Source organism: Pan troglodytes, chromosome 13 (assembly GCF_028858775.2).
Source record: "Pan troglodytes isolate AG18354 chromosome 13, NHGRI_mPanTro3-v2.0_pri, whole genome shotgun sequence".
Classification (NCBI taxonomy): domain Eukaryota; kingdom Metazoa; phylum Chordata; class Mammalia; order Primates; family Hominidae; genus Pan; species Pan troglodytes.
The window spans coordinates 117,621,849-117,645,052 of record NC_072411.2 but is presented as its reverse complement, the minus strand read 5'-3'; the positions used below and the strand labels follow the sequence as shown (position 1 = coordinate 117,645,052).

Sequence of the window (23,204 nt, the reverse complement as noted above, 5' to 3'; positions counted from 1 at the left end):
CTATGGCTGGACCAGAGTGTAATATAAATGCTTAATAGAGAGGGGAAAAGAAGAGTGTAAGAACCATTATGGGGCTGGGCTCACGCCTGTAATCCCAGCATTTTGGGAGGCTGAGGCAGGCGGATCACGAGGTCAGGAGTTCGAGACCAGCCTGACCAACATGGTGAAACCCCATCTCTACTAAAAATACAAAAATTAGCCAGTCGTGGTGGCACGTGCCTGTAATCCCAGCTACTCAGGAGGCTGAGGCAGAAGAATCACTTGGACCCAGGAGGCAGAAGTTGCAGTGAGCCAAGATCATGCCTCTGCACCCCAGCCTAGGTGATAGAGTGAGACTCCATCTCAAAAAAAAAACAAAACAAAACAACTATAACAGTTTGAATCTGACATTGCAAATCAGCTTTACCACTTCCAAGGTATAGAAAATCCAGGTCTATGAGACTAACATCACATTGTAAAAATCAAATCGTGGTAGAATATCTTTAAATTAATATAAATACATCCCCATTGTGGGGACATTTTGCAGGGTATCTGCTTATCTCACATACACCTATGTTTTAATAAGTGATGCAACATTGCATATTTTCTAAACCAAGAAAAATTAAGCAAGTGTTTAAGTGATTTTTCCTTTTGATAGTGGGTTAATTGGACTTCATCAAAGAAAATGGTATCTGCAAAACTGCTTTGCATGTTATAAAAATGCTTATTTCACAACTTGCTTTTCACATAACCTCTTACCATTAATTTGCCTAACAGACATTGATCGCCCTAAAGGACTGGCATTCACTGATGTGGATGTCGATTCCATCAAAATTGCTTGGGAAAGCCCACAGGGGCAAGTTTCCAGGTACAGGGTGACCTACTCGAGCCCTGAGGATGGAATCCATGAGCTATTCCCTGCACCTGATGGTGAAGAAGACACTGCAGAGCTGCAAGGCCTCAGACCGGGTTCTGAGTACACAGTCAGTGTGGTTGCCTTGCACGATGATATGGAGAGCCAGCCCCTGATTGGAACCCAGTCCACAGGTATATGGTTAATTGCACCACCAGGTGCCCATGGGAGCAGCGGCTTTATGCCCTACTGAATGAATTATGCTTCATTGGGCTATTGATTCCCGTGTAAGGGTGAAAAAAAATTATTAGGAAAGATCCTCTTTAAAGAGGAATGGTAAGAAACAATAAAACTTAGGTGATATTTAAGGAAACAAGTCTGATAAAAAGAAATTTTGGAGTATCCTGGCTTATACACAAGACCATAAAGCAAGACATTTGAAGAGGATACTAAAGTTGTGGATTATTTCCTAAGCTCTGACTCCCTGTGATTACCCTCACTATGTATAAAGAAAAGAAGTTTGGCATTATAGAGCTTACTTATAAAAAGGAACCCAAACTCGGGCATTTCATAGCAGCATGATTCTGAGCACACGTGGGTAAGACCTTTCTTCTCTGGTTAGATATCATATGCTGGTGTATAATTAGCTTAAATGATTGTGATTTAGACACCTAGGAAATAATCAATAGGGCAGTTGCTTTCCATAATACTTTATCTTCTTGTGCTTTATTTCTGAAGCAGAGTAGAATGCTAAAGATGTATCCTAGTGACAGCATAAACCCTAGAGGTGACAGTCTGTATTATTGCTTTTCGCTTCTCTTTTCTGCTTCTGTTGGGAGCCAGTTTTCTTCTTACGCCGCATTACAGAGAGACCGTCAAATTTAGCAGCCATATCTGCCATAGGGTCCAAATAAAGAGACAATAAAAACATTATTCTCTCTTTTTTGGATGGAATACTGCATGAAATGGTTATCCATACAAAGATACTTTATGTAGAAAAAGGAGGCCGGGTGCAGTGGCTCACACATGTAATCCTAGTGCTTTGGGAGGCCAAGGCGGGAGCAATGATTGAGGCCAGGAGTTCATGATCAGCCTGGGCAATGAAGTGAGACCCCGTCTCTACAAAAAAATATGAAAAAATTAGCGAGGTGTGGTGACACATGCCTGTAGTCCCAGCTACTCAAGAGGCTGAGGTAGAGGATCACTTGAGCCTACGAGTTCAAGGCTGCAGTGAGCTATGATAACTCCACTGCACTGCCGCCTGGATGACACAGAGAGACCGTTTCTAAATTAATTAATTAAAATTTTTAAGAAAGAGAAAGGGCCATTGCTTATTTTTCCATACAAAAGTAAAATAAATCATAATGGCCACTAAGCCAATATAACTTTTTTTTTTAAGGGAAAGCAAAACTTGTAAAACCTAAAATCTCTTAGAGTTTTGGCATTTACCCAAATGTTTTCAGTGATTCTGAGAACTGGTGGATATAAAACACATTTCTCAGCAAACACTTTCTTCATTTTGCATCCCTTATTGTACTTTCTTGTACTGAATCTTTGCTTGACCAGGGAACCCACCTAACCCAACAAGAACAATCCATTCTACTTCTTGGAACTCACTTTATTTTCCTTTTCCCCCATTTCCTATAAGATAACCTCTAACCAATGACAATCTCGACAGCTATTCCTGCACCAACTGACCTGAAGTTCACTCAGGTCACACCCACAAGCCTGAGCGCCCAGTGGACACCACCCAATGTTCAGCTCACTGGATATCGAGTGCGGGTGACCCCCAAGGAGAAGACCGGACCAATGAAAGAAATCAACCTTGCTCCTGACAGCTCATCCGTGGTTGTATCAGGACTTATGGTAAGACATGACCGTTGTTCGTTGGAATAAAGATGGAGATCATCTCTAACATAGTTTCTAAGGTGGTGAAAATATAATATCATAATAAATCTAACTGTTCTTTTCCTCTGCATCAAATAATCTTATTGTAATTTTATATCAACGGAATTCCTTTATGTTGACCTAAGTTTTCCAGGTGACTCTTGGGACAGAATTTTATAAATAGCTTTGGATTTTGTGCAGCTCTTTTAGATGTATTGTGCTTATTTTAAAAGGTTGTGGGGGGCAATTTACATATCCATTGGTTGAATGCATAAATCGACTTAGTTATGCATTTTCTGAGCTCTGTTACCTTGATAAAGAATATTTTACAGTTTGTACCAGTCTACCTTGAGCCTACCCTCATTAAAACATGTTAAAATCCTTCCAGACATACATGCAGAAAACTTCTAGGAACCTAGGGGACTGATGTACCTCTTAACATAAGGCCAATTTCAGGGGAAACTACAGAAAGAGGGTTCAGAGACAAAATGGAACATTCTCTTTGCCTCTCTATGATAAGGAAAAAATTATGATTTACACCTGTCAGATCATAAAAAAGAAAAATACGCTAATACCCACTTTTCTCATTTTTTTTACCAGCTTAGTTTAAGTATATAATCTATGGCTTACTTAAGCTTAACCGCTAAGAGCATTTTAAAATTGATAAATACATTTATCACCTGCACTGTAGGAATGAAATTAATCTAGGAATTTTCAAGGTTGTGGGTTTTGCTGGTTTGTTTATTTTTTATTTTCTAACCATTGCATTTACCTAATGCTGTAGTGAAACTCCTTGGGTTTCAGTTGAGGACATTGCTAAAGCTCACCATGCCCTTATTTCTCTAGGTGGCCACCAAATATGAAGTGAGTGTCTATGCTCTTAAGGACACTTTGACAAGCAGACCAGCTCAGGGAGTTGTCACCACTCTGGAGAGTAAGTAACAAAATGTCTTCATATGGACAAACCTTCTGTATAGACAAAAATTAAAGAATGGTAAATCAGTGGGGTTCAGTGGCTCATGTCTAAAATCCAAGCACTTTGGGAAGCTGAGGCGGGAGCGTCACTTGAGGCCAGGAGTTTGAGACCTACCCGGGCAAATAGCAAGGCCCTGTCTCTTAAAATAAATAAAATAAATAATTTTTTAGATTTATATGTTAACAGTGGAATGAGTCCTAATTTGAAAATCAATTTGATTGCCTTTTTGACGCATGACTGTCATCTTTTATACTCCTTCAGAAAGGGGTCTACTGACCCATAAAATGGAATCACTTCATAAGCTTATAATGTTGATATTATGGACTGTGACTGACATCTAGTTTATGCTCTACTTGTTAGAATTTGTTTTCATAGAGCTAAGCTTGGGGAGACCCCACTGGCTTCTGCTATATCTTAACAATGCATATTAGGCCATTCTTGCATTACTATAAAGAAATACCGGAGACTGGGTAATTTCTAAAGAAAAGAGGCTTAATTGGCCCACAGGCCAGCAGGCTTTACAGGAAGCATGGTGCTGGTATCTTCTTGGCTTCTAGGGAGGCCTTGGGAAGCTTACTCATGGTGGAAGGCCAAGGGGGAGCAGGCACATCACATGGCTGTGGCAAAAGCAAGACCGAGAGAGAGAGAGAGTTGGGGGGGAGGACCTTATACATTTAAATGACCCAGTGTCTTGAGAACTCACTGTCATAAAGAGGGCACCAAGCCACAAGGGATCTGCCCCCATGATCCAAACACCTCTCACCAGGCCCCACCTCCAGCATTGGAGATTACAACTCAACAGAGATTTGGACAGGGACAAATATCCAAATTATATCACAGCACAGTAACCATTGGACCAAATCAGGCTTAGATTCTAGTCTTCTGTTATATCAATACCTTGATGTATGCCTTTTCAAAAGTCAGGTAAAGTGTCAAAGTTTTATCATTTATAAAAGAGGGATGGCATTGTACCTGTTGAGAGAAAATACAAAATACTTGCCGTAATATTAGACACACACACACACTCTCTCACACACACATACACACACACACACACACACACACAAAATTGTTAGCTGGCCATGTTATTATAACTCCTACCACACATATTTTTACATTATAATACATTAATAATTTTAATATTTATTGAAGTATTTGTAGATACTATAAAGCCAGCCCTGGGAACCACTGGTAGTATCTATAAAGCTTTTCAGCTCTTCAAAATAAAATGTCTGAGAGGTAGATATTTTCCTATTTTCTAATTACAGTTGACCTTTCTCTCTGAATGCCAAAGGAGATAATCTACACATTACTAGTTATATATTTCTTGAAATGGATGAATTTGATATATACCAAGGAAACGTTTTAAAATACCAAAACTTACATGGATGAGCCAAGCAGGCACTAATCTCTAGCTATGCTCCTGTGCAGATGTCAGCCCACCAAGAAGGGCTCGTGTGACAGATGCTACTGAGACCACCATCACCATTAGCTGGAGAACCAAGACTGAGACGATCACTGGCTTCCAAGTTGATGCCGTTCCAGCCAATGGCCAGACTCCAATCCAGAGAACCATCAAGCCAGATGTCAGAAGCTACACCATCACAGGTCAGGGAACTCATTGCACTAACCACATTTGTTAACAAATACCCACAATGTAAACGGGCTTATTAATTGTTCTACGACTGACACTGATAAAATTTATTTTCAGTGTTATCATCATAACCCAGTTTTAGAACGTTATTTTCATGCTATGATCAGAAATAGTTTTGTCCTTTGAATGCCTGATTTTGTGTAATATTTGTCATGGAAATTGCATAAGTGTCAATCAACAAGTTTGATCTTCTATCATTGTGCCCTTTCTTATTTAAAAAATTGTAACATAAGGTTTAAAACTAAAAGAAATAAAAAATAGTGATGTATAGATCTTAGCATTAAAAAGCATAGTTAATATAAAAGTAAACAATACCACTTAATAAAGGCCAAAATTGTGACCAAAGAATATTCAATATCTGAGGTCTTTTTTAGCTTTTTAAAATTGTGATTCCAAGGCTCAACTATTGACCATCTGATTACGGTAAAGAGAAAACCTCAATAAGTGGCTGACCCCCATTCTGCAAGAGGGCCTCTTCCAACATAGCATTTTTGCATTCCAGAATTTACTTTAGCCAGTGTCCTTGTCTGCATCAGTGATTCACTTTCGAGATATGTTTCTTGTTAACAGTTAACATCCATAGCATGCTCTACTTTACTGTTCAAATGTGGACCACTTTGGTAGTCTATATAAATATGGGATGATAGAAGAACCCAGAAAAATTGCAGGCTAGCTTGAGAATTCTCCTAGTAAAAAGCAAGAACTGTTAAAAATCATCTCTTCTCAAATCCCAGGTTTACAACCAGGCACTGACTACAAGATCTACCTGTACACCTTGAACGACAATGCTCGGAGCTCCCCTGTGGTCATCGACGCCTCCACTGGTAACTATACCTTCTACTGAGGAAATGCCATTGACTTGTATGCAATCAGTCTCAGGAACTCAAAAAACAAATGTGAGGCGGATATTTTTGTATTATAGATTCCAGAGAATCTTGTTTCCGGTTTACAGTATTCTCAGATTCTTTTAAGTGTGTTTAGAACGGCTCGGGAGAAAAGTGTGGGAGTAATTTTCTTGGTTATTTGCCTTCTTAGAGACTTAATTTTGTTTTCTTTCAGCCATTGATGCACCATCCAACCTGCGTTTCCTGGCCACCACACCCAATTCCTTGCTGGTATCATGGCAGCCGCCACGTGCCAGGATTACCGGCTACATCATCAAGTATGAGAAGCCTCGGTCTCCTCCCAGAGAAGTGGTCCCTCGGCCCCGCCCTGGTGTCACAGAGGCTACTATTACTGGTATTGCTGCTTCCATGCTGTCATTTTCCTTCTTACTACCTAGGACACAAGAAGTCCTTAGCAAACTCCCACAGCGTCTTTGATACTGTGTCATGAGAATGCGAAACTCTGTTCCTGATAACCTCAAAAAGCATTCTCTGTGTAGGAGTGGTAGAGCCTAATACATCCCAAAAGGCATGAGTGAAGGAAAATGCAATTTCAAGACTGTACTAATGGCATGACTAGACTCATGTTTTCCTTTCGCTGCAAGTTTGCCAGATACCTGTCAATTCAGTCCTGGAAAAAGATATTTTTCAAAGCATACTAGCTGATTGTGATTCTGTCATTACACTCAGCTCTCTATAGGTATGGCAATCTTGCAGGACTTGCCAGTGCACCACCTGCCATTGACCTTGTTGACCACTATCACAGGACAGCTCTTGAGGCAGAGCAGTCCCAACCACCCACATTGGAAGAATGCCTGGAATGGGGAATAAGAGTTGTCTACCTTGGTGGGAAAGACTATAAGCCTCTAGTATTATTTTTGCCCAAGAGATGAAATATTTAAACTATCTGTATTAGTCTGTTTTCATACTGCTATAAAGAGGTTTAATTGACTCACAGTTCCGCATGGCTGGGGAGGCCTCAGAAAATGTACAATCATGGTGGAAGGGAAAGCAGGCATGTCTTACATGGCAGCAGGAGAGAGAAGCACAAAGGAGGAACTTCCAGATACTTACAAAACTGTCAGATCTTGTGAGAACTCACTATCATGAGAACAGCCTGGGGGAACCACCCCATGATCTAATCACCTCCTCTCCTCAATACATGGGGATTACAATTCCAGATGAGATTTGGATGCAGACACAGAGCCAAACCATATCAGTCTGTATAGAGTATCACCTGGACTTTAAAATTCCCACAGAACATACAGACATTAGAAGGAGACACTGGCTTTTTAGAATTGGGGGGAACAGGAAAATAGAAGCAGACATGAAAGGAATTGAACTAGACACTTCCCACAGAGGCTGCACAAACACTGGCCAATCTCTCCTACCCTTCACTTGCCTTTAGTTTCACTTTTCATTGATCTGCCACTGAGGACTGCTTGGTTATTAGGCCTAAGTAGATTCATGTATATAATCTGCAGGACTCTCTTTCAAATTTATATTCCAGTGGTGGTATATGATGCTGATAGATTTTCTTAAATTCAAAAAGGCAAATAAGACCACGTTAAAAGAATACCCTGGAAAGGCCAGGCGCGGTGGCTCACGCCTGTAATCCCAGCACTTTGGGAGACCGAGGCAGGCAGATCACAAGGTCAGGAGATCGAGACCATCCTGGCTAACATGGTGAAACCCCATCTCTACTAAAAATACAAAAACAAAATTAGCCAGGCATGGTGATGGGTGCCTGTAGTCCCAGCTACTCGGGTGGCTGAGGCAGGAGAATGGCTGAACCTGGGAAGCGGAGCTTGCAGTGAGCCGAGATAGCACCACTGCACTCCAGCCTGGGTGACAGAGCCAGACTCCATCTCAAAAAAAAAAAAAAAAAAAAAAAAAAGAATACCCTGGAAAAGTTAGCCAAAAAATGTCTATTCAGGCGTCAGATATGACAGTAAGATAATTAATTTGCGATGTGGACTTTATATGCAGGATATTTGGGTGTTTATGGAGGAAAAGTGAAGTCGATTTTACCTTCAAGAGGCCAACAGCCAGCTGGAGAGGAAGTGCCTGCTCCCAGTAGCGTCTGCTGGTGAGACCGACTTCCACTTGACTAGCTGAGCCCATTGACATAATGTGATGGTTCTATTCTCCCTTCAGGCCTGGAACCGGGAACCGAATATACAATTTATGTCATTGCCCTGAAGAATAATCAGAAGAGTGAGCCCCTGATTGGAAGGAAAAAGACAGGTAAGAGTATCTTGCAGGTAACAAGGAGAAAGTTAGGACAAAACTAATAACAAATGAGCAATCTTGCAATATGAAAAGGTTCTCCATGTTTTGATGCATTTCTTGTGATTTTTTTTATCTAACAGCATAGTGTATATATTGTATTCTTTAATAGAAGAAATAATTTAACATGCACTGCAGAGTTTGGTTTTATTTTTTTTCTTTACTACAGCCACTCAATATAAAGCCTTGTTATTCACCTTTTAAAAATTCAAACAAGATGTTAAAATGTAAAAGAAGTGCTATCATTGCTCTTCTTTTATACCTTCTGTTGAATTTTAAAATGTTTCCTTTTTTAAAGGAAGGAGAGAAACCTCTCACATTTATCTTTATTTGGTTTCTACAACTTAGAGCTAAACAATGTCTTACTTTTGCATCCAGTTTCAGTTAATTTCAAGAAAATGTGTATTCCTGATATAGGAAAATTTCAAAAATGAACATGTGTGTTTTATCTATTTTTACCATTTCAAACCATGAAAAACTGTTGAGCCAAACCTCTGTAATTCTCATACTTATGACACTGATATGATTAGTCTGGATTCTACTTCCTACAACTTGCTTCTCAAATTTAAAAAAGAAAGAGAGAAAGAGAAAGACTGCACATTTCAGTTCCATTAGGTTTAATTTGAGCAGAGGCAGCTTCTACGGGGCTCAGCGGTTTAAAGCTGTGTGTATGATAAATTCATACTAACACTTTTTTCTTTCTAAACTATAAAGAAACCTTTGAGAAAAATCCTAAAGATTTCTTTCTGGAAAAAGTGTTTTGTGATCTCAGAACTGCTCATTTTCTGGTGGCTTTTATCAAATTGATGAACAGTCATTGTTGCCTGAATCGATTATCATCATTGCTGCTACTTCCTGGAGCTTAATGCGCTTTGCTTTTTTGGCTCTAACCTCTCTCGGCTAGACGAGCTTCCCCAACTGGTAACCCTTCCACACCCCAATCTTCATGGACCAGAGATCTTGGATGTTCCTTCCACAGTTCAAAAGACCCCTTTCGTCACCCACCCTGGGTATGACACTGGAAATGGTATTCAGCTTCCTGGCACTTCTGGTCAGCAACCCAGTGTTGGTCAACAAATGATCTTTGAGGAACATGGTTTTAGGCGGACCACACCGCCCACAACGGCCACCCCCATAAGGCATAGGCCAAGACCATACCCGCCGAATGTAGGTGAGGAAATCCAAATTGGTCACATCCCCAGGGAAGATGTAGACTATCACCTGTACCCACACGGTCCGGGACTCAATCCAAATGCCTCTACAGGACAAGAAGCTCTCTCTCAGACAACCATCTCATGGGCCCCATTCCAGGACACTTCTGAGTACATCATTTCATGTCATCCTGTTGGCACTGATGAAGAACCCTTACAGGTAATTAATTGTTCTCTTCACTTCTCATGGGGCAGCACAGAAAGGAATAAGTTAGGTAACTGAAGTGACCAGCCCTCGAATAAAAAGTGGCTTCATGGCCGGGTGTGATGGCTCACGCCTGTAATCCCAGCACTTTGGGAGGCCGAGGCAGGTGGATCATTTGAGGTTAGGAGTTCAAGACCAGCCTGGCCAACATGGTGAAACCTCGTCTCTTGAAAAAAAAAAAAAAAAAAAAGTGGCTCCACTTCTAGAACCTCTTAGAAGATGGCACATTTAAGCCCTGCTTTTTTTTTTTTTTAAATCCCAATATGGCTCTACTTTGGAGGACATACCAGAGAGTCACTAGCTTTTATTTCATAGAGAAAATGAAACTATTTCTATTATTCTCACACATTTGAGGTTCCTTTTTGAGTAAGATAGTGATTCTAGAAAAGAAAGAAAAATATTCTACCTGAATTTCCATTTGTGTGCAGAAGTCTAAAACACTACCTTTATGATTTGTCCTTGAAGAACCCCACTATCTACAGCATATCTAAAGAAAAAAAAAAAAACAGGCGAAGCTGTGCATAGCAGCTGATAAGTGATTGATTCTCTAAAACATATATTATTTAATTTGTGTTGACAGTATCCTTTTTTTTTTACCCCCCCGAGATGGAGTCTTGCTCTATCGCCCTGGCTGGAGTGCAGTGGCGTGATCTCGGCTCACTGCAACCTCTGCCTCCCAGGTTCAAGCAATTCTCCTGCCTCAGCCTCCCAAATAGCTGGGATTACAGGCATGTGCCACCACACCCAGCTAATTTTTGTATTTTTAGTAGAGACGGGGTTTCACGATGTTGGCCAGGATGGTCTCGATCTCCTGACCTCGTGATCCACCCGCTTTGGCCTCCCAAAGTGCTGGGACTACAAGCATGAGCCACCCACTACACCCGGCCCACTGACAGTATCAATTTTTATTGTGTTGTTACTTTTAGAAAGTGGCAGAATTTAAAAAATGACAACACTGTAGGAAATTTATGAGCTTAGAAACATGAGTTTGAGGATTTACCCAACTGTTTTAAGGACTCCACACTGGGGTCAGATGTCACCTGGAGGAGCATGACCGTGTCTCCCATATAGCGCAGTGTCCAGGTTTTATGTGAAGCAAACATGGCCAGGGCTTCCAGAGGGCTTATGCAGACCTGCGACTGAAGCAAGATCAATGGCAGGCCGTCTCTAGTATTGTCGAGGGCTCCTGTTAACTACGGAGCACGTAGGTAGATTGTTGGCAGGAAAATCTGGCAGGAACAATAGCCCCTATCCTTGTTCCATTTCTCTCCTCAGCTGGTTAGGACCACTATACCCTCCCTCTTTTTTTTTTTTTTTTTTGTCTTCCTTTGCTTTGTTTAAACAGTGAGGGTTATTGGTAAGAGGAGAGCCCGTGTCATTCCTCACTATAATGCTTTCTCTCTGCTTTGGATGTACCGATAATTGCAGTTCAGGGTTCCTGGAACTTCTACCAGTGCCACTCTGACAGGCCTCACCAGAGGTGCCACCTACAACATCATAGTGGAGGCACTGAAAGACCAGCAGAGGCATAAGGTTCGGGAAGAGGTTGTTACCGTGGGCAACTCTGGTATGTAAACACGTACTATTTAGACACAGGCTCCCCTCTGCTGTACACCAGAGATGGGCTTTTCTGTTGACTGTACCTTTGCTGCCATTGTCTTTTTATCTTTGGGATTTAATGCAACACATCAACATAAAATAAATGAGCAACTTTATATTAAATTAATCTCTCCCCCACCTCCTGCCATATCCTGTTGTCTTCACAAAATGCATACGTAATTGACAGACTCTCAAATGGTGATACGATTATAGATCTGGAAGGGATTTCAAATATTATTTAGTACAACACTCTGAGTCCTTACTTGTGAGTATCTGAGTTGATAGAGGGCACAGGTTTCCTGATGTCTTTTCCCAGACCCTCTCCATCTCACCATGCTGCTGTCCTCTTGAGTGACTAAATACTGAAACGATTACCTATAAAGAAAATACCCCTTCTGCAGACATGGGGACAGTTGGCTTTTGCTCCTGATATAAAATGCTACCAACATTGTGCATTTCTGTCTGCAGAGAATGTTATTCCAATGTTAATCCATTTTTCCAATGTTATTTCCATTTTTTTCCAATGTTATTTCCATTTTTTTTTCTGACTATACAGGTCAAAAGCTTCTATAGAGGTTAAAAGATCATTAACTACTCTTTGTAGCACCTGGGAAATCCTTTTAAATCAATAGCGTGCCACCTGGCTGCTCAATTTGCAGCAGCTGAAAATTCACCAAGGCACATGAGATAGGGGATAATCAAAACCGTGAATCCCGAATCTTCCAACAGGAGAGTTCTCTACTCCACACCAACAGAGAGTGCTAAGTCCTGTCTATGCCAAGTGACAGATTTTATTCCTAAGGCCAGTTGTTTAATTTTAGCCTCTTCCCTCATCTGATAGAAGACTGTGCTACTTTACATGTATAAATTCCTGTGAATTAAGCAGTTGAGCATTTGGCTGGAGAGAGGTTGGGAGGAGATTATTTTGTGTTTGTTGTATTACATATCCACAGTAATGCTTATCTTTGCCTTTTGTGGTTTTACTAGTAGAATGCCACGTGAACAGAATTTTCAAGAGCAAAAAGGTCTTTGTGCTTTTCTAAGTCATTTTTTTTTTTTTTTTAAAGATTCCATCTCTTTAACTTTAGTTAGGATGGAATTTGAACTCCTGGCTCTTTTGAGTATAGAAACCCCTAGTAACAATTTAAGTTCCTTCCATTTTTCTTTTAAACTCCTTATTCCCAGCAGCAGTATTCTACATTCTAACCAGGTTCTCCCAGCTTTGAGATGTCTCAGACTTACCAGTTCTCCAAAACGCTATTTTCTTTAAGGGTGACCCCTTTTAAAAATTAGGCACCTCAAATATCTACTGCTTTTGAGCTTTTGAGTTTTGCACTGTAAAAAGAAAAATACACAGTGGGATTTTAAGTCAAATTAGTTTATTTAATTTTTAGGGAATAATTTGAAGCATGCTTTGTTTGCATAGATTTTTTTAAAATAAGCTTTTCCAAATCATAAATAGATAAGATCTTAGGTAACATGAAGAGACTCCCTTACTTATTCCTAAATCATCTGTATTCCAAGGGCATTTTCTTATTTGGAACAGTTGACCTCACTGATAAAGCTGTCTCACCACTATAATAACAATGTCCAAAATCTAGGCTTTCTGCACTATTATGCAAAAATTACAATAATAAAAGTGAAAATTACATTATAATGGTATATTAAAATGCTAAGACTTTTGCATTATAAGCAAAAGACAGCCTTTAATAATTATTCTTTATTTAGTGAACATTTTCTAAGTCTTGGAAAAGGGTCAATGTTTTGAATTCATGGCCTTATATAATCTTCACAAGATTCCCCAGGAAGTATAGATATTTTTATTATTACGCTAGTATTGCAGATGAGGGAAGCAAGGCAGAGTGGTGTTAAATAGCTGGCCCAAGGTCACTCAGGTACCAATGGAGAGGCATCATTAGTCTTTGCATCTCACTAAAGTTCTCCACTAGCTTAAATTGCTTCAAGATCTGTTCCATGTTCTATGAAGTAGTTTCAACAGAAATGGCAATTATTTTAGAAGCAAGGGAAAAATAAAAGATGGGCTTCCTGTCGGGTGCCTGTGACAGGTGTCACATCTAACCATGGTTTTTTAGAGCAGTTAATGCCTTGATAGAACAGATGAATGCCTCTTAATCCTCCTGGAATTTTTGTTTTAGATTAAGTCATTGTATACAATCATTCGATTTTCTTCTTATGGTCCAAATCGATTAATAAGATGTCTCTTTTTGCTTTTTCTTCCTTTTCTTCATAGTCAACGAAGGCTTGAACCAACCTACGGATGACTCGTGCTTTGACCCCTACACAGTTTCCCATTATGCTGTTGGAGATGAGTGGGAACGAATGTCTGAATCAGGCTTTAAACTGTTGTGCCAGTGCTTAGGCTTTGGAAGTGGTCATTTCAGATGTGATTCATCTAGTGAGTAGTTGCTTTGTCCATCCACTTCTGTGTTCATCTCCTCAAGTTCCATGCATGCACTCATGTGCCAAGGAAGCATGTTTGGAAGACACAGGTTCTTCCAAACATGAAGCAAACAAGAGAATACTGTTTGACTCAAAGTAATATTTTGCATCATAGAAAAATGATGGGAAATTTTACTTGTTGGACATTGCTTCATTTCAAGGGTTATATGCCAATACAACTATTAATTAAACATAAGATTATGGTGCTAATTTGATTTTTGAAATTTTCTGTGAAAACAAATTGATAAAGACTTTTGGAACCAGGTCTATTTAAGAGTATTAGAGACACAGAAAAACCTCAAATCTCTTTTAATCTTCAGTGTTGAATGAGATCAGAGGTGAACATTTAGACTCAAAAACAGTCTCCTTCAACATAAACCAAACATGCACATATCATAGTACCCATGCACACACTTTTGCATCACACACATAGCCCAGGTAGCTTGAATGTTGCTAGAAATATAAAAGAAAAAACAGATAATCTGCTTTTAGATCATTAAAAATCAACTTGAATTGATAAATGTTTGATTTTCAAATTCTAATACGTTTTAATTTTCAAATTTTTTAAGTTAAAATGTGCCTAGGAAATATCTATTATGCTTTGAGATTAGGATTAGAATTTATAAACCTTTCATTTATTCTTTGTGTTTAGGAGATGTGATGATTATTGACAATTGGTTCATTTTTATAGGTGTTGACCGTTATGCCTATAAATAAGCCTCCTATAGACATACAGAAATCATATCCTGTGGAATTAGAATATAAGACTTGGTAAAAGAGATTTTCAAAGTATTTTACTTAACTTGTATACTTGAAATCATTTAATCCAGACTGAAGTTGTAAAAGCCAGCCAATGTTTTCAATATAGACTTCCATGTTTGACCATCTGAAAATGAAAAACACTAAAAACATCACATGCTGTTTAGGAGCTGGAAATTTTAATATTTGACTTCAAGTAGATGGTTTTTAACTCCTGAAATCGAACTACGCTTAAGTTTGTATGTTTATTACCTGTTTGAGCACTTAGGTGCAATTGTGGGAGCGGGGATGTCGAGTTCATTTATGTGACTCTTTGGCTCAACTTACATAATCTTTGTTTTGATGTCACAGTTGTCTAATTATTTTACTTTGTAGCTTAAGGCAGGCTGAACTGTTCATAAAATGGAAAAAGTAGTATATTGTTATATAAGCTTCTGAGGTGTGTTTTGTTGTATAAGCCCTGGAGGTTAAAAAGTCATCCCTTATGTATAGTAGTTAAAGGCATAAAACTGTGACTTAGATATTCCACAGAACCAGACTTATTTGATGTGGATAATAACCAATGATTTAGCATTTTGTTTGCTTTTGTTTTATTTTATCCGGGTTCATTTTTTTACTCTTCCCATGTACATGAAACAGGTGGTGGCGTGTAGAGATCAGCTGATCCTTGTTTTATGGTTAATTGAACTACTTTGTATCCAGGGTTTCTGCAAATCCAAAAGTGATTTTTCATCTAGGATCTATTCCTAACAGTCTACTCCAATCCCACTTTAGTTTTCCACAATTTAAAATCTTAATAGTGAGAATTCAAATGAAAGTCATTTCATTTGACTATTCTGATGACATGATTGTGGCAGAATAAATTGGGTCTTAAAATGCCCTAGAAAATGGTAAATGATAAAAAATATTTTAAAATTCAACCAAAGAAATGGCCCATTGGCCAGGCGTGGTGGCTCACACCTGTAATCCCAGCACTTTGGGAAGCTGAGGCGGGTGGATCACCTGAGCTCACGAGTTTGAGACCAGCCTACCCAATATGGCAAAACTCCATCTCTACAAAAAATACAAAAAAAAAAAAAAAAAAAAAAAAATAGCACTGTGGGGAGTGCCTGTAATCCCAGCTACCCAGGAGGCTGAGGCAGGATAACTGCATGAACCCAGGAGATGGAGGTTACAGTGAGCCGAGATTGCACCACTTCACTCCAGCCTGGGTGACAGAGCAAGACTTTGTCTCAAAAAAAAAATAAATAAATAAATAAAAAGTAAATAAATAAATAAAATAAATGGCCCATTATAGGGGTTTTTATCTTTAACTTGCTATTTTTCCAGATCATGGTTCTGAAGACCCTGTGACACGTCCCAGTTCACCTACTGTCTTGTGAGTCAGAATATACAGATAACTTTTTGGTCCTGACTTTCCCCACCCCTACAGGATGGTGCCATGACAATGGTGTGAACTACAAGATTGGAGAGAAGTGGGACCGTCAGGGAGAAAATGGCCAGATGATGAGCTGCACGTGTCTTGGGAACGGAAAAGGAGAATTCAAGTGTGACCCTCGTACGTCATCACAGATCATTTTTAGTGCCTTATTAAGCATTCTCACTTTCATTATCAGGCTGTAACTCTCATTCACAGAAATGATTGGAGACTTTAGGTCTCCTTGAGGAGTGAACAGTGGGTTTCTTAATCTTTTGATTTGGGAAAGTGGAGACAAGCTTCAAAAATGAGTCATGATTTAATGTTATTACAGGACACTTTAGCACTTGTCCAACCTGAGTATTTTGACCATTATCTGCAGTAAAATGCTACAAAGAAGCTTTATTGGTCTGTAGATTCAACTTTTAAAATAATGATTTCCATCTTCCCGTTGGACCCTTTCCAGTGTATTAGGTCTAATTTTTGGAAATGCCACCCTAAGATCTGTATAGCAGTACTGCTCTTATGGATGATTCACATCAATATGTGGTATTTGCGCTGTGATGATACAAATTTAGGACAGAAATAGAACCCACCCCTAGATCAAGTCTGCAGTATTGTTCTCAGCTTATGCGTGCATCTGTCTTGTGTCTATATGCAGATGAGGCAACGTGTTATGATGATGGGAAGACGTACCACGTAGGAGAACAGTGGCAGAAGGAATATCTCGGTGCCATTTGCTCCTGCACATGCTTTGGAGGCCAGCGGGTAAGACCGGATGTGCCAGGCTCCCTGCAAGTTAGATAAGATAAAGGGTGGGCTCCTGCAAGGATGTGTCGTACACACAGGAGGGGCAGAGACCCTTCGGAAGTATTAAAATACCACATTTCCTGTTGGCATACAACTGCTGACATAGAGCTCTAGAGCAGCTCTATGTCTACCTTACATGCCATTCATTCTTTCTATTACTCTTAGTAGAAAGAATGAATGGCATGTAGAGTACCAAAAACACAAGTCTTGAGTCATTCTTAATAGCAACACCTGTCATTTATATGATGTTAGAATCATTTTCCTAAGCTCCCTAGCATGTCAGAGATACTATTTACACTGAAAAAAAGTGAAGCAGAGATACTATTCAAATTAATTAGTGGTAAATAGAATGTGTTTCATTTCAGCCGGTTCTCCCCATCCTGGGCAGCCTGAGACCCTCCCCTCCCCTACTATTCTCAGGCTGCTTCTATTTTTCAGCAAAGTGTTAAGTGCAGTGTAGCTCTAGGCCTCCAACTCCATTCTGATGGACAGGTGTCCCCATGGCAACGTTGTTAAATATTTTGAATAATATCTCAGATGTAAGAAAATGCCACTTCTTTTAACCTCTCTCTTGATTCAGAACAGATGCTTGTTATAGGTCTAGCACTGTGCTAAGTAGTATAGGAAAAACAGAGGAAATGAGAAATGGCTTGGCTCTTAATGATATAGTTGAAGATGTTAAATTAGCATACATTTCAAAGTCAAGCTAATTAAGTTCTAAGTGGGTCTGACAAATATAGTTCTGGGTAGGCTGGAATTAGCAAGAAGGAGAAGCATGAACTGGCTGAGGTTTACGATGACTAAGGTTTAGTTGGGAGGGGAGAAAGCAGAGAGACACGCCCCCTGGGATAGAAAGGAGCTGGCCCAGGTGGGCTTTGGTGAGCCAACCCTCTGCCTGCTGTCTTCTGGTAAGAAATTAGATGGGAAGAAGTGGCTTATGGAGGGCCTTGGCAACCCATTATTTAAGCCAGTACTTCTCAACCATTTCTAAAATATGCCCAGTATAACAAAAAATAATAAGCCTTTCTCTAATATGATTTCAAATTTCAAAATGAAATTATGTGTAACTCAAATAAAAGCAATGGAATGTGACAGCGCTTTGTTTTCAACGAAGACATGCCCTCTCAGCAACTCCCCAAATCCTGGTGGGTGAGGGGCATGCTTCATCAAGGGTGAGACTCATTGGTTAATGCCAAATGCATTAACCAATTACAGGTATCCAAGATGCAAAGAAACATGATGGAAAATAGTCTTTGGGAAAATTAATCTTTAGGAAAATTAATCTGGCAGCAGGGGTGTTCAGGGGCCTGTCTTGGCCCCACCAGGGGCAGCCCATGGAAACTACTATGATCTTGTTTCACCCCCAGTGATTACATGGGGAGGGAGGTGCTCCCAATTCTGATGGAGGAGAATTGGAGATTGGAATTTAGATTGAATTCAGTATCTCTCTCTCTCTGTCTCTCTCTCTCTCTCTCTCCCATTAACACTTACAACGACTGTGATTGTATGACCTTAGAACTCAGTCATTCTGGAATGAAACTGTGTGGTGGAGAATGAATTTGCTGGGAAGTTGATTTTGGTCTCACTTCAGCATCTTCTCATTATTTATGCACATGAAACCTTTCATGTGTGACACTTATTCTATTCTCAAGTGCTAAATGAAACATTTAAGACAGGAGTGGAAACTGTTCACTTTCTCATATGAAAGCAAGATTCAATGATTCTGTAAGGAGGTAGTCAGTGGTATCGTGTTAGGTATTAAGGGGCATATGTGCTTAAACAGAGAAATATGTCTAAAATATTTAAATTCTAATATAAAAAAAGTGACTGTATTATTTAGGGCTGCATTTTAGTTGTAAGAAAAAAGTGCAACTCAAGCAAAAACGGCCCACACAATGGAACAGTCCCAGGACCCACCGGCTTCAGGGGCTGCTCCAGCAATGGCGCCCGGACTCCCTCTTGCTCCGCGTGCCTTCCCATGCACTGGCTTCGTGCTTCAGCGGGGTCTCTGCTGATGGTGCCATTGCCCGGACTCCCTCTTGCTCCGCGTGCCTTCCCATGCACTGGCTTCGTGCTTCAGCGGGGTCTCTGCTGATGGTGCCATTGATGACTGACCTCCATGAGCTTGCTTTACCCCCTGCCAGCTTAAGAACAGTAGTGAAAGAGAACATGTGTGTCCTCCCATTTCCAGTAAAAACTTCAGGCAGGAGCCTCACTGGCTCAGCTTGGTCCCGTTTCCATCTCCCATGCCATCTCTGGCCAGGTGACAGGCTACCATGTCACTGCCTAGGGAAGTTTAGGAAGAGAGTGGCAAAGTGGTGCATTAGAAAGAACATGGCCAGGTCACCCCACCTCCTGGGCGGCAGGCCCAACTCCACCAGTGGTCCACTGTGTGACTTCCCTGCTCCCTCTAAGCAAGTCACTCCTCTCCTCTGGGTCTCTGTTTCCTTACCTATAAAATGAGAATGTTTCTTCATGTGATCTCAAGTCCCTTTTAAAATCGCTAGGATTCTTTGAAAACGTTTTCTATCATCTAGTGCAGAGAACTTGTTGAGGAAGTTGGGATTGGAATGAGCCTCAGCAGATGGGCAAGGTTTGAATAGGAAGAGAAGAGACATTTCAGGAGAAAGAAACAACATAGAGAGACAGATGTAGGTATAAGACATGGTAATAAGCCAAAATGTATTCTAAGAGTTATAAATGCAAGAAATCATCATCAAAGCTTGCTTAGTGATTAACTGCTTATATTTTGCCAGTGCATATGATGTGACATTTTTCTTTAACTCAAACACTAAATTACGATGTCCTCAGGTTATCATAAACCCCATTTGACTTCATGCCTCTACTCTCTCAGGGCTGGCGCTGTGACAACTGCCGCAGACCTGGGGGTGAACCCAGTCCCGAAGGCACTACTGGCCAGTCCTACAACCAGTATTCTCAGAGATACCATCAGAGAACAAACACTGTAAGTGCATTAGCAGCACAAGTGTGTTCCCTCATACTAGACAGTCTCTTTCTACAGGTATCTTTCTTCAGAATGAACCAAGTGTTTTAATTAATTAAAAAAAAAAAAAAACTCATAAATGACTTAAGTGAAACACTGTATTCCATAATATAGTTTAAGTTATAATTTATGTAACTCTTGAACATCTCCTATTGCCCAGTATGCTGCTAGGTTCTTGAAACTAGGAAGAAATATTATCCTATCTATAAGCAGCTGTCATGAGTTCCCACCTCCCCGCATTTTTTTTTCTGTACACTTTACAGTATTTGCCACTAATTTTTTTTTCCTTCTTCCTTTTTAACAGAATGTTAATTGCCCAATTGAGTGCTTCATGCCTTTAGATGTACAGGCTGACAGAGAAGATTCCCGAGAGTAAATCTTTCCAATCCAGAGGAACAAGCATGTCTCTCTGCCAAGATCCATCTAAACTGGAGTGATGTTAGCAGACCCATCTTAGAGTTCTTGTTTCTTTCTTAAGCCCTTTGCTCTGGAGGAAGTTCTCCAGCTTCAGCTCAACTCACAGCTTCTCCAAGCATCACCCTGGGAGTTTCCTGAGAGTTTTCTCATAAATGAGGGCTGCACATTGCCTGTTCTGCTTCAAAGTATTCAATACCGCTCAGTATTTTAAATGAAGTGATTCTAAGATTTGGTTTGGGATCAATAGGAAAGCATATGCAGCCAACCAAGATGCAAATGTTTTGAAATGATATGACCAAAATTTTAAGTAGGAAAGTCACCCAAACACTTCTGCTTTCACTTAAGTGTCTGGCCTGCAATACTGTAGGAATAAGCATGATCTTGTTACTGTGATATTTTAAATATCCACAGTACTCACTTTTTCCAAATGATCCTAGTAATTGCCTAGAAATATCTTTCTCTTACCTGTTATTTATCAATTTTTCCCAGTATTTTTATACGGAAAAAATTGTATTGAAAACACTTAGTATGCAGTTGATAAGAGGAATTTGGTATAATTATGGTGGGTGATTATTTTTTATACTGTATGTGCCAAAGCTTTACTACTGTGGAAAGACAACTGTTTTAATAAAAGATTTACATTCCACAACTTGAAGTTCATCTATTTGATATAAGACACCTTCGGGGGAAATAATTCCTGTGAATGTTCTTTTTCAATTCAGCAAACATTTGAAAATCTATGATGTGCAAGTCTCTCTAATTGTTGATTTCAGTACAAGATTTTCTAAGTCAGTTGCTACAAAAACTGATTGGTTTTTGTCACTTCATCTCTTCACTAATGGAGATAGCTTTACACTTTCTGCTTTAATAGATTTAAGTGGACCCAAATATTTATTAAAATTGCTAGTTTACCCTTCAGAAGTATAATAGAAATAATCTTTAGTTGCTCTTTTCTAACCATTGTAATTCTTGCCTTCCTCCCTCCACCTTTCCTTCCTTTATTGAATAAACCTCTGTTCAAAGAGATTGCCTGCAAGGGAAATAAAAATGACTAAGATATTAAAAGTATTTGAATAGTATAATATGGAGGAGTTTTATCTTAGGGAAACCCCATGGTATGATAACCCCCATCTAACATGTCTTACTTTGGGTCAGCTGACACTTTTGGCATGGCTTGATAAACTCCCAGCTAAACAGTTTGTTTACTCCTGATCTGTAAAGGTCATTTCTTTTTCAATTTAACATTGAGGAAACAAACTTTGGGATTAAATTTGACATTCAGGCCAGGTGCAGTGGCTCACACCTCTAATCCCAGCACTTTGGGAGGCTGAGGCAGATGGATCACCTGAGGTCAGGAGTTTGAGACCAGCCTGGCCAACATGGCGAAACCCTGTCTCTATTAAAAATACAAATGTTACCAGGCATGGCGGTGGGCGCCTTTGGTCCCAGCTACTCAGAAGGCTGAGGTAGGAGAATGGCTTGAACCTAGAAGGCGGAGGTTGCAGTGAGCTGAGATTGTGCCACTGAACTCCAGCATGGGGGACAGAGCAAGACTCCATCTCAAAAACCATAAATAAATAAATAAATGTGACATTCAGAATAGTAAATAGTGGAAATGCAAGTAATTATTAGTAAAAAATTAGTAGTTCATAATAAGACATGCAAAGCACTTTTTAAATATACTATTGTACAATGAAAGAAGGTATTTCAATAAATACCTGGCAAAGAATATTAAAAATAAATACAGAAAGATACTTCCCCATCTTCATTTGAAAAAAAAAATACTCCCATTTGAATTGATTTACAGTGTATAAAATGCTTTGACATTTAGCTATCTCATTTAGGGGAGGTTTTAGAGCTTAATTTTACAGGGCATGAAGCTCAGATGAGGTTTCCTTAGCGAAATACAGACCCAGCCCCTGGACTTCTATTTATTACTGATCTTTAAGCTTTATCAGCCCTGCTGCTAAACAGAGCTGCTCTGTATGTGTTTTAAAAATCACAGAAAGTACAAAATAAAGGTGATATTAAATGACTGTCTCACATATGTCGGTCATCACTGCACCCTGGAGAGAGAACGTCATCTCGATGCCAATCTACACACTGTGGGAAGGGACAACCCCCTGAGACACATGTGCTGCAAAAAGTAAGCTGATGCTTCCATATTCATAGGTGAGCTGGTAAAGCAGGCCCTTCATCTGAATCTTGCTTAAAGCCTTGATATCTAAAAACATAAGGAAAGAGCAGCTTTAGGTTGAGACTGATGATGCTTCAAACCACTTGCCTAACTACAAACCTAAAAATATTTACCCTAAAATGCAGTGTAAGGGCCGGGAAGGGTGGTTCACACCTGTAATCCCAGTACTTTGAGGCGCCGAGGTGGGAGGGTTGCTTGAGCTCGGGAGTTCAAGGCCAGTCTGGGTAACATAGCGAGACCCGTCTCTACAAAAAATAAAACAATTAGCCAGGCATGGTGGCACATGCCTGTGGTCCCCATAACTCAGGAGGCTGAGACAGGAGAATCGTTTGAACCCAGGAGGCGGAGGTTGCAGCGAGTCAAGATTGTGCTATTGCACTCCAGCATGGGCGACAGAGTGAGACTTCGTCTCAAAAATAAAAATTTTAAAAAATGCAGTTTAGGCAAATACAGTTGGACTGTATTAACTAAATGGATAGCAAGCCCCTTTACTTTTATGTTGAAATGTAAAAAACCTCAAGTTCCCCACTTAAGGTCAGGAAAAATGCCACCTTTTCCAACATGTCTGTTGGATTCTCCAAAGTAATACATTAAATTTATGAA

At 39.9% G+C, this 23,204-nt stretch overlaps 2 protein-coding genes across 22 annotated transcripts in view; one reads left to right on the top strand and one right to left on the bottom strand.

Moving 5' to 3' along the window:
- The window catches only part of FN1 (fibronectin 1), a 75,328-nt gene extending 54,275 nt beyond the window's left edge, over positions 1 to 21,053 (top strand). For 2 of the 20 annotated variants that reach the window (XM_009444233.3, XM_009444226.4), the window contains 15 exons: positions 757 to 1,026; positions 2,511 to 2,698; positions 3,566 to 3,653; positions 5,127 to 5,303; positions 6,084 to 6,173; positions 6,409 to 6,588; positions 8,391 to 8,480; positions 9,502 to 9,693; positions 9,787 to 9,893; positions 11,367 to 11,505; positions 13,789 to 13,953; positions 16,189 to 16,314; positions 16,835 to 16,941; positions 19,838 to 19,948; positions 20,292 to 21,053. In XM_009444233.3, coding sequence (XP_009442508.1) covers positions 757 to 1,026; positions 2,511 to 2,698; positions 3,566 to 3,653; positions 5,127 to 5,303; positions 6,084 to 6,173; positions 6,409 to 6,588; positions 8,391 to 8,480; positions 9,502 to 9,693; positions 9,787 to 9,893; positions 11,367 to 11,505; positions 13,789 to 13,953; positions 16,189 to 16,314; positions 16,835 to 16,941; positions 19,838 to 19,948; positions 20,292 to 20,363 — 2,102 coding nt within the window. In that variant the 3' untranslated portion in view covers positions 20,364 to 21,053. Of the gene's footprint in view, positions 1 to 756; positions 1,027 to 2,510; positions 2,699 to 3,565; positions 3,654 to 5,126; positions 5,304 to 6,083; positions 6,174 to 6,408; positions 6,589 to 8,390; positions 8,481 to 9,426; positions 9,894 to 11,366; positions 11,506 to 13,788; positions 13,954 to 16,188; positions 16,315 to 16,834; positions 16,942 to 19,837; positions 19,949 to 20,291 lie in introns of all 20 variants that reach the window. The other 18 variants (XM_009444231.4, XM_009444224.3, XM_009444236.3 and 15 more) reach the window with 9 other exon arrangements.
- ATIC (5-aminoimidazole-4-carboxamide ribonucleotide formyltransferase/IMP cyclohydrolase) overlaps positions 20,975 to 23,204 on the bottom strand; it is a 49,141-nt gene continuing 46,911 nt past the window's right edge. Inside the window, exons 16-17 of one of the 2 annotated variants that reach the window (XR_008546689.2) lie at positions 22,755 to 22,846; positions 20,975 to 22,628 (exon numbers count right to left, since the gene is read on the bottom strand). The gene's annotated coding sequence lies outside the window, so the exon portion shown is untranslated. Of the gene's footprint in view, positions 22,629 to 22,714; positions 22,847 to 23,204 lie in introns of both variants that reach the window. The other variant, XR_008546690.2, reaches the window with a different exon arrangement.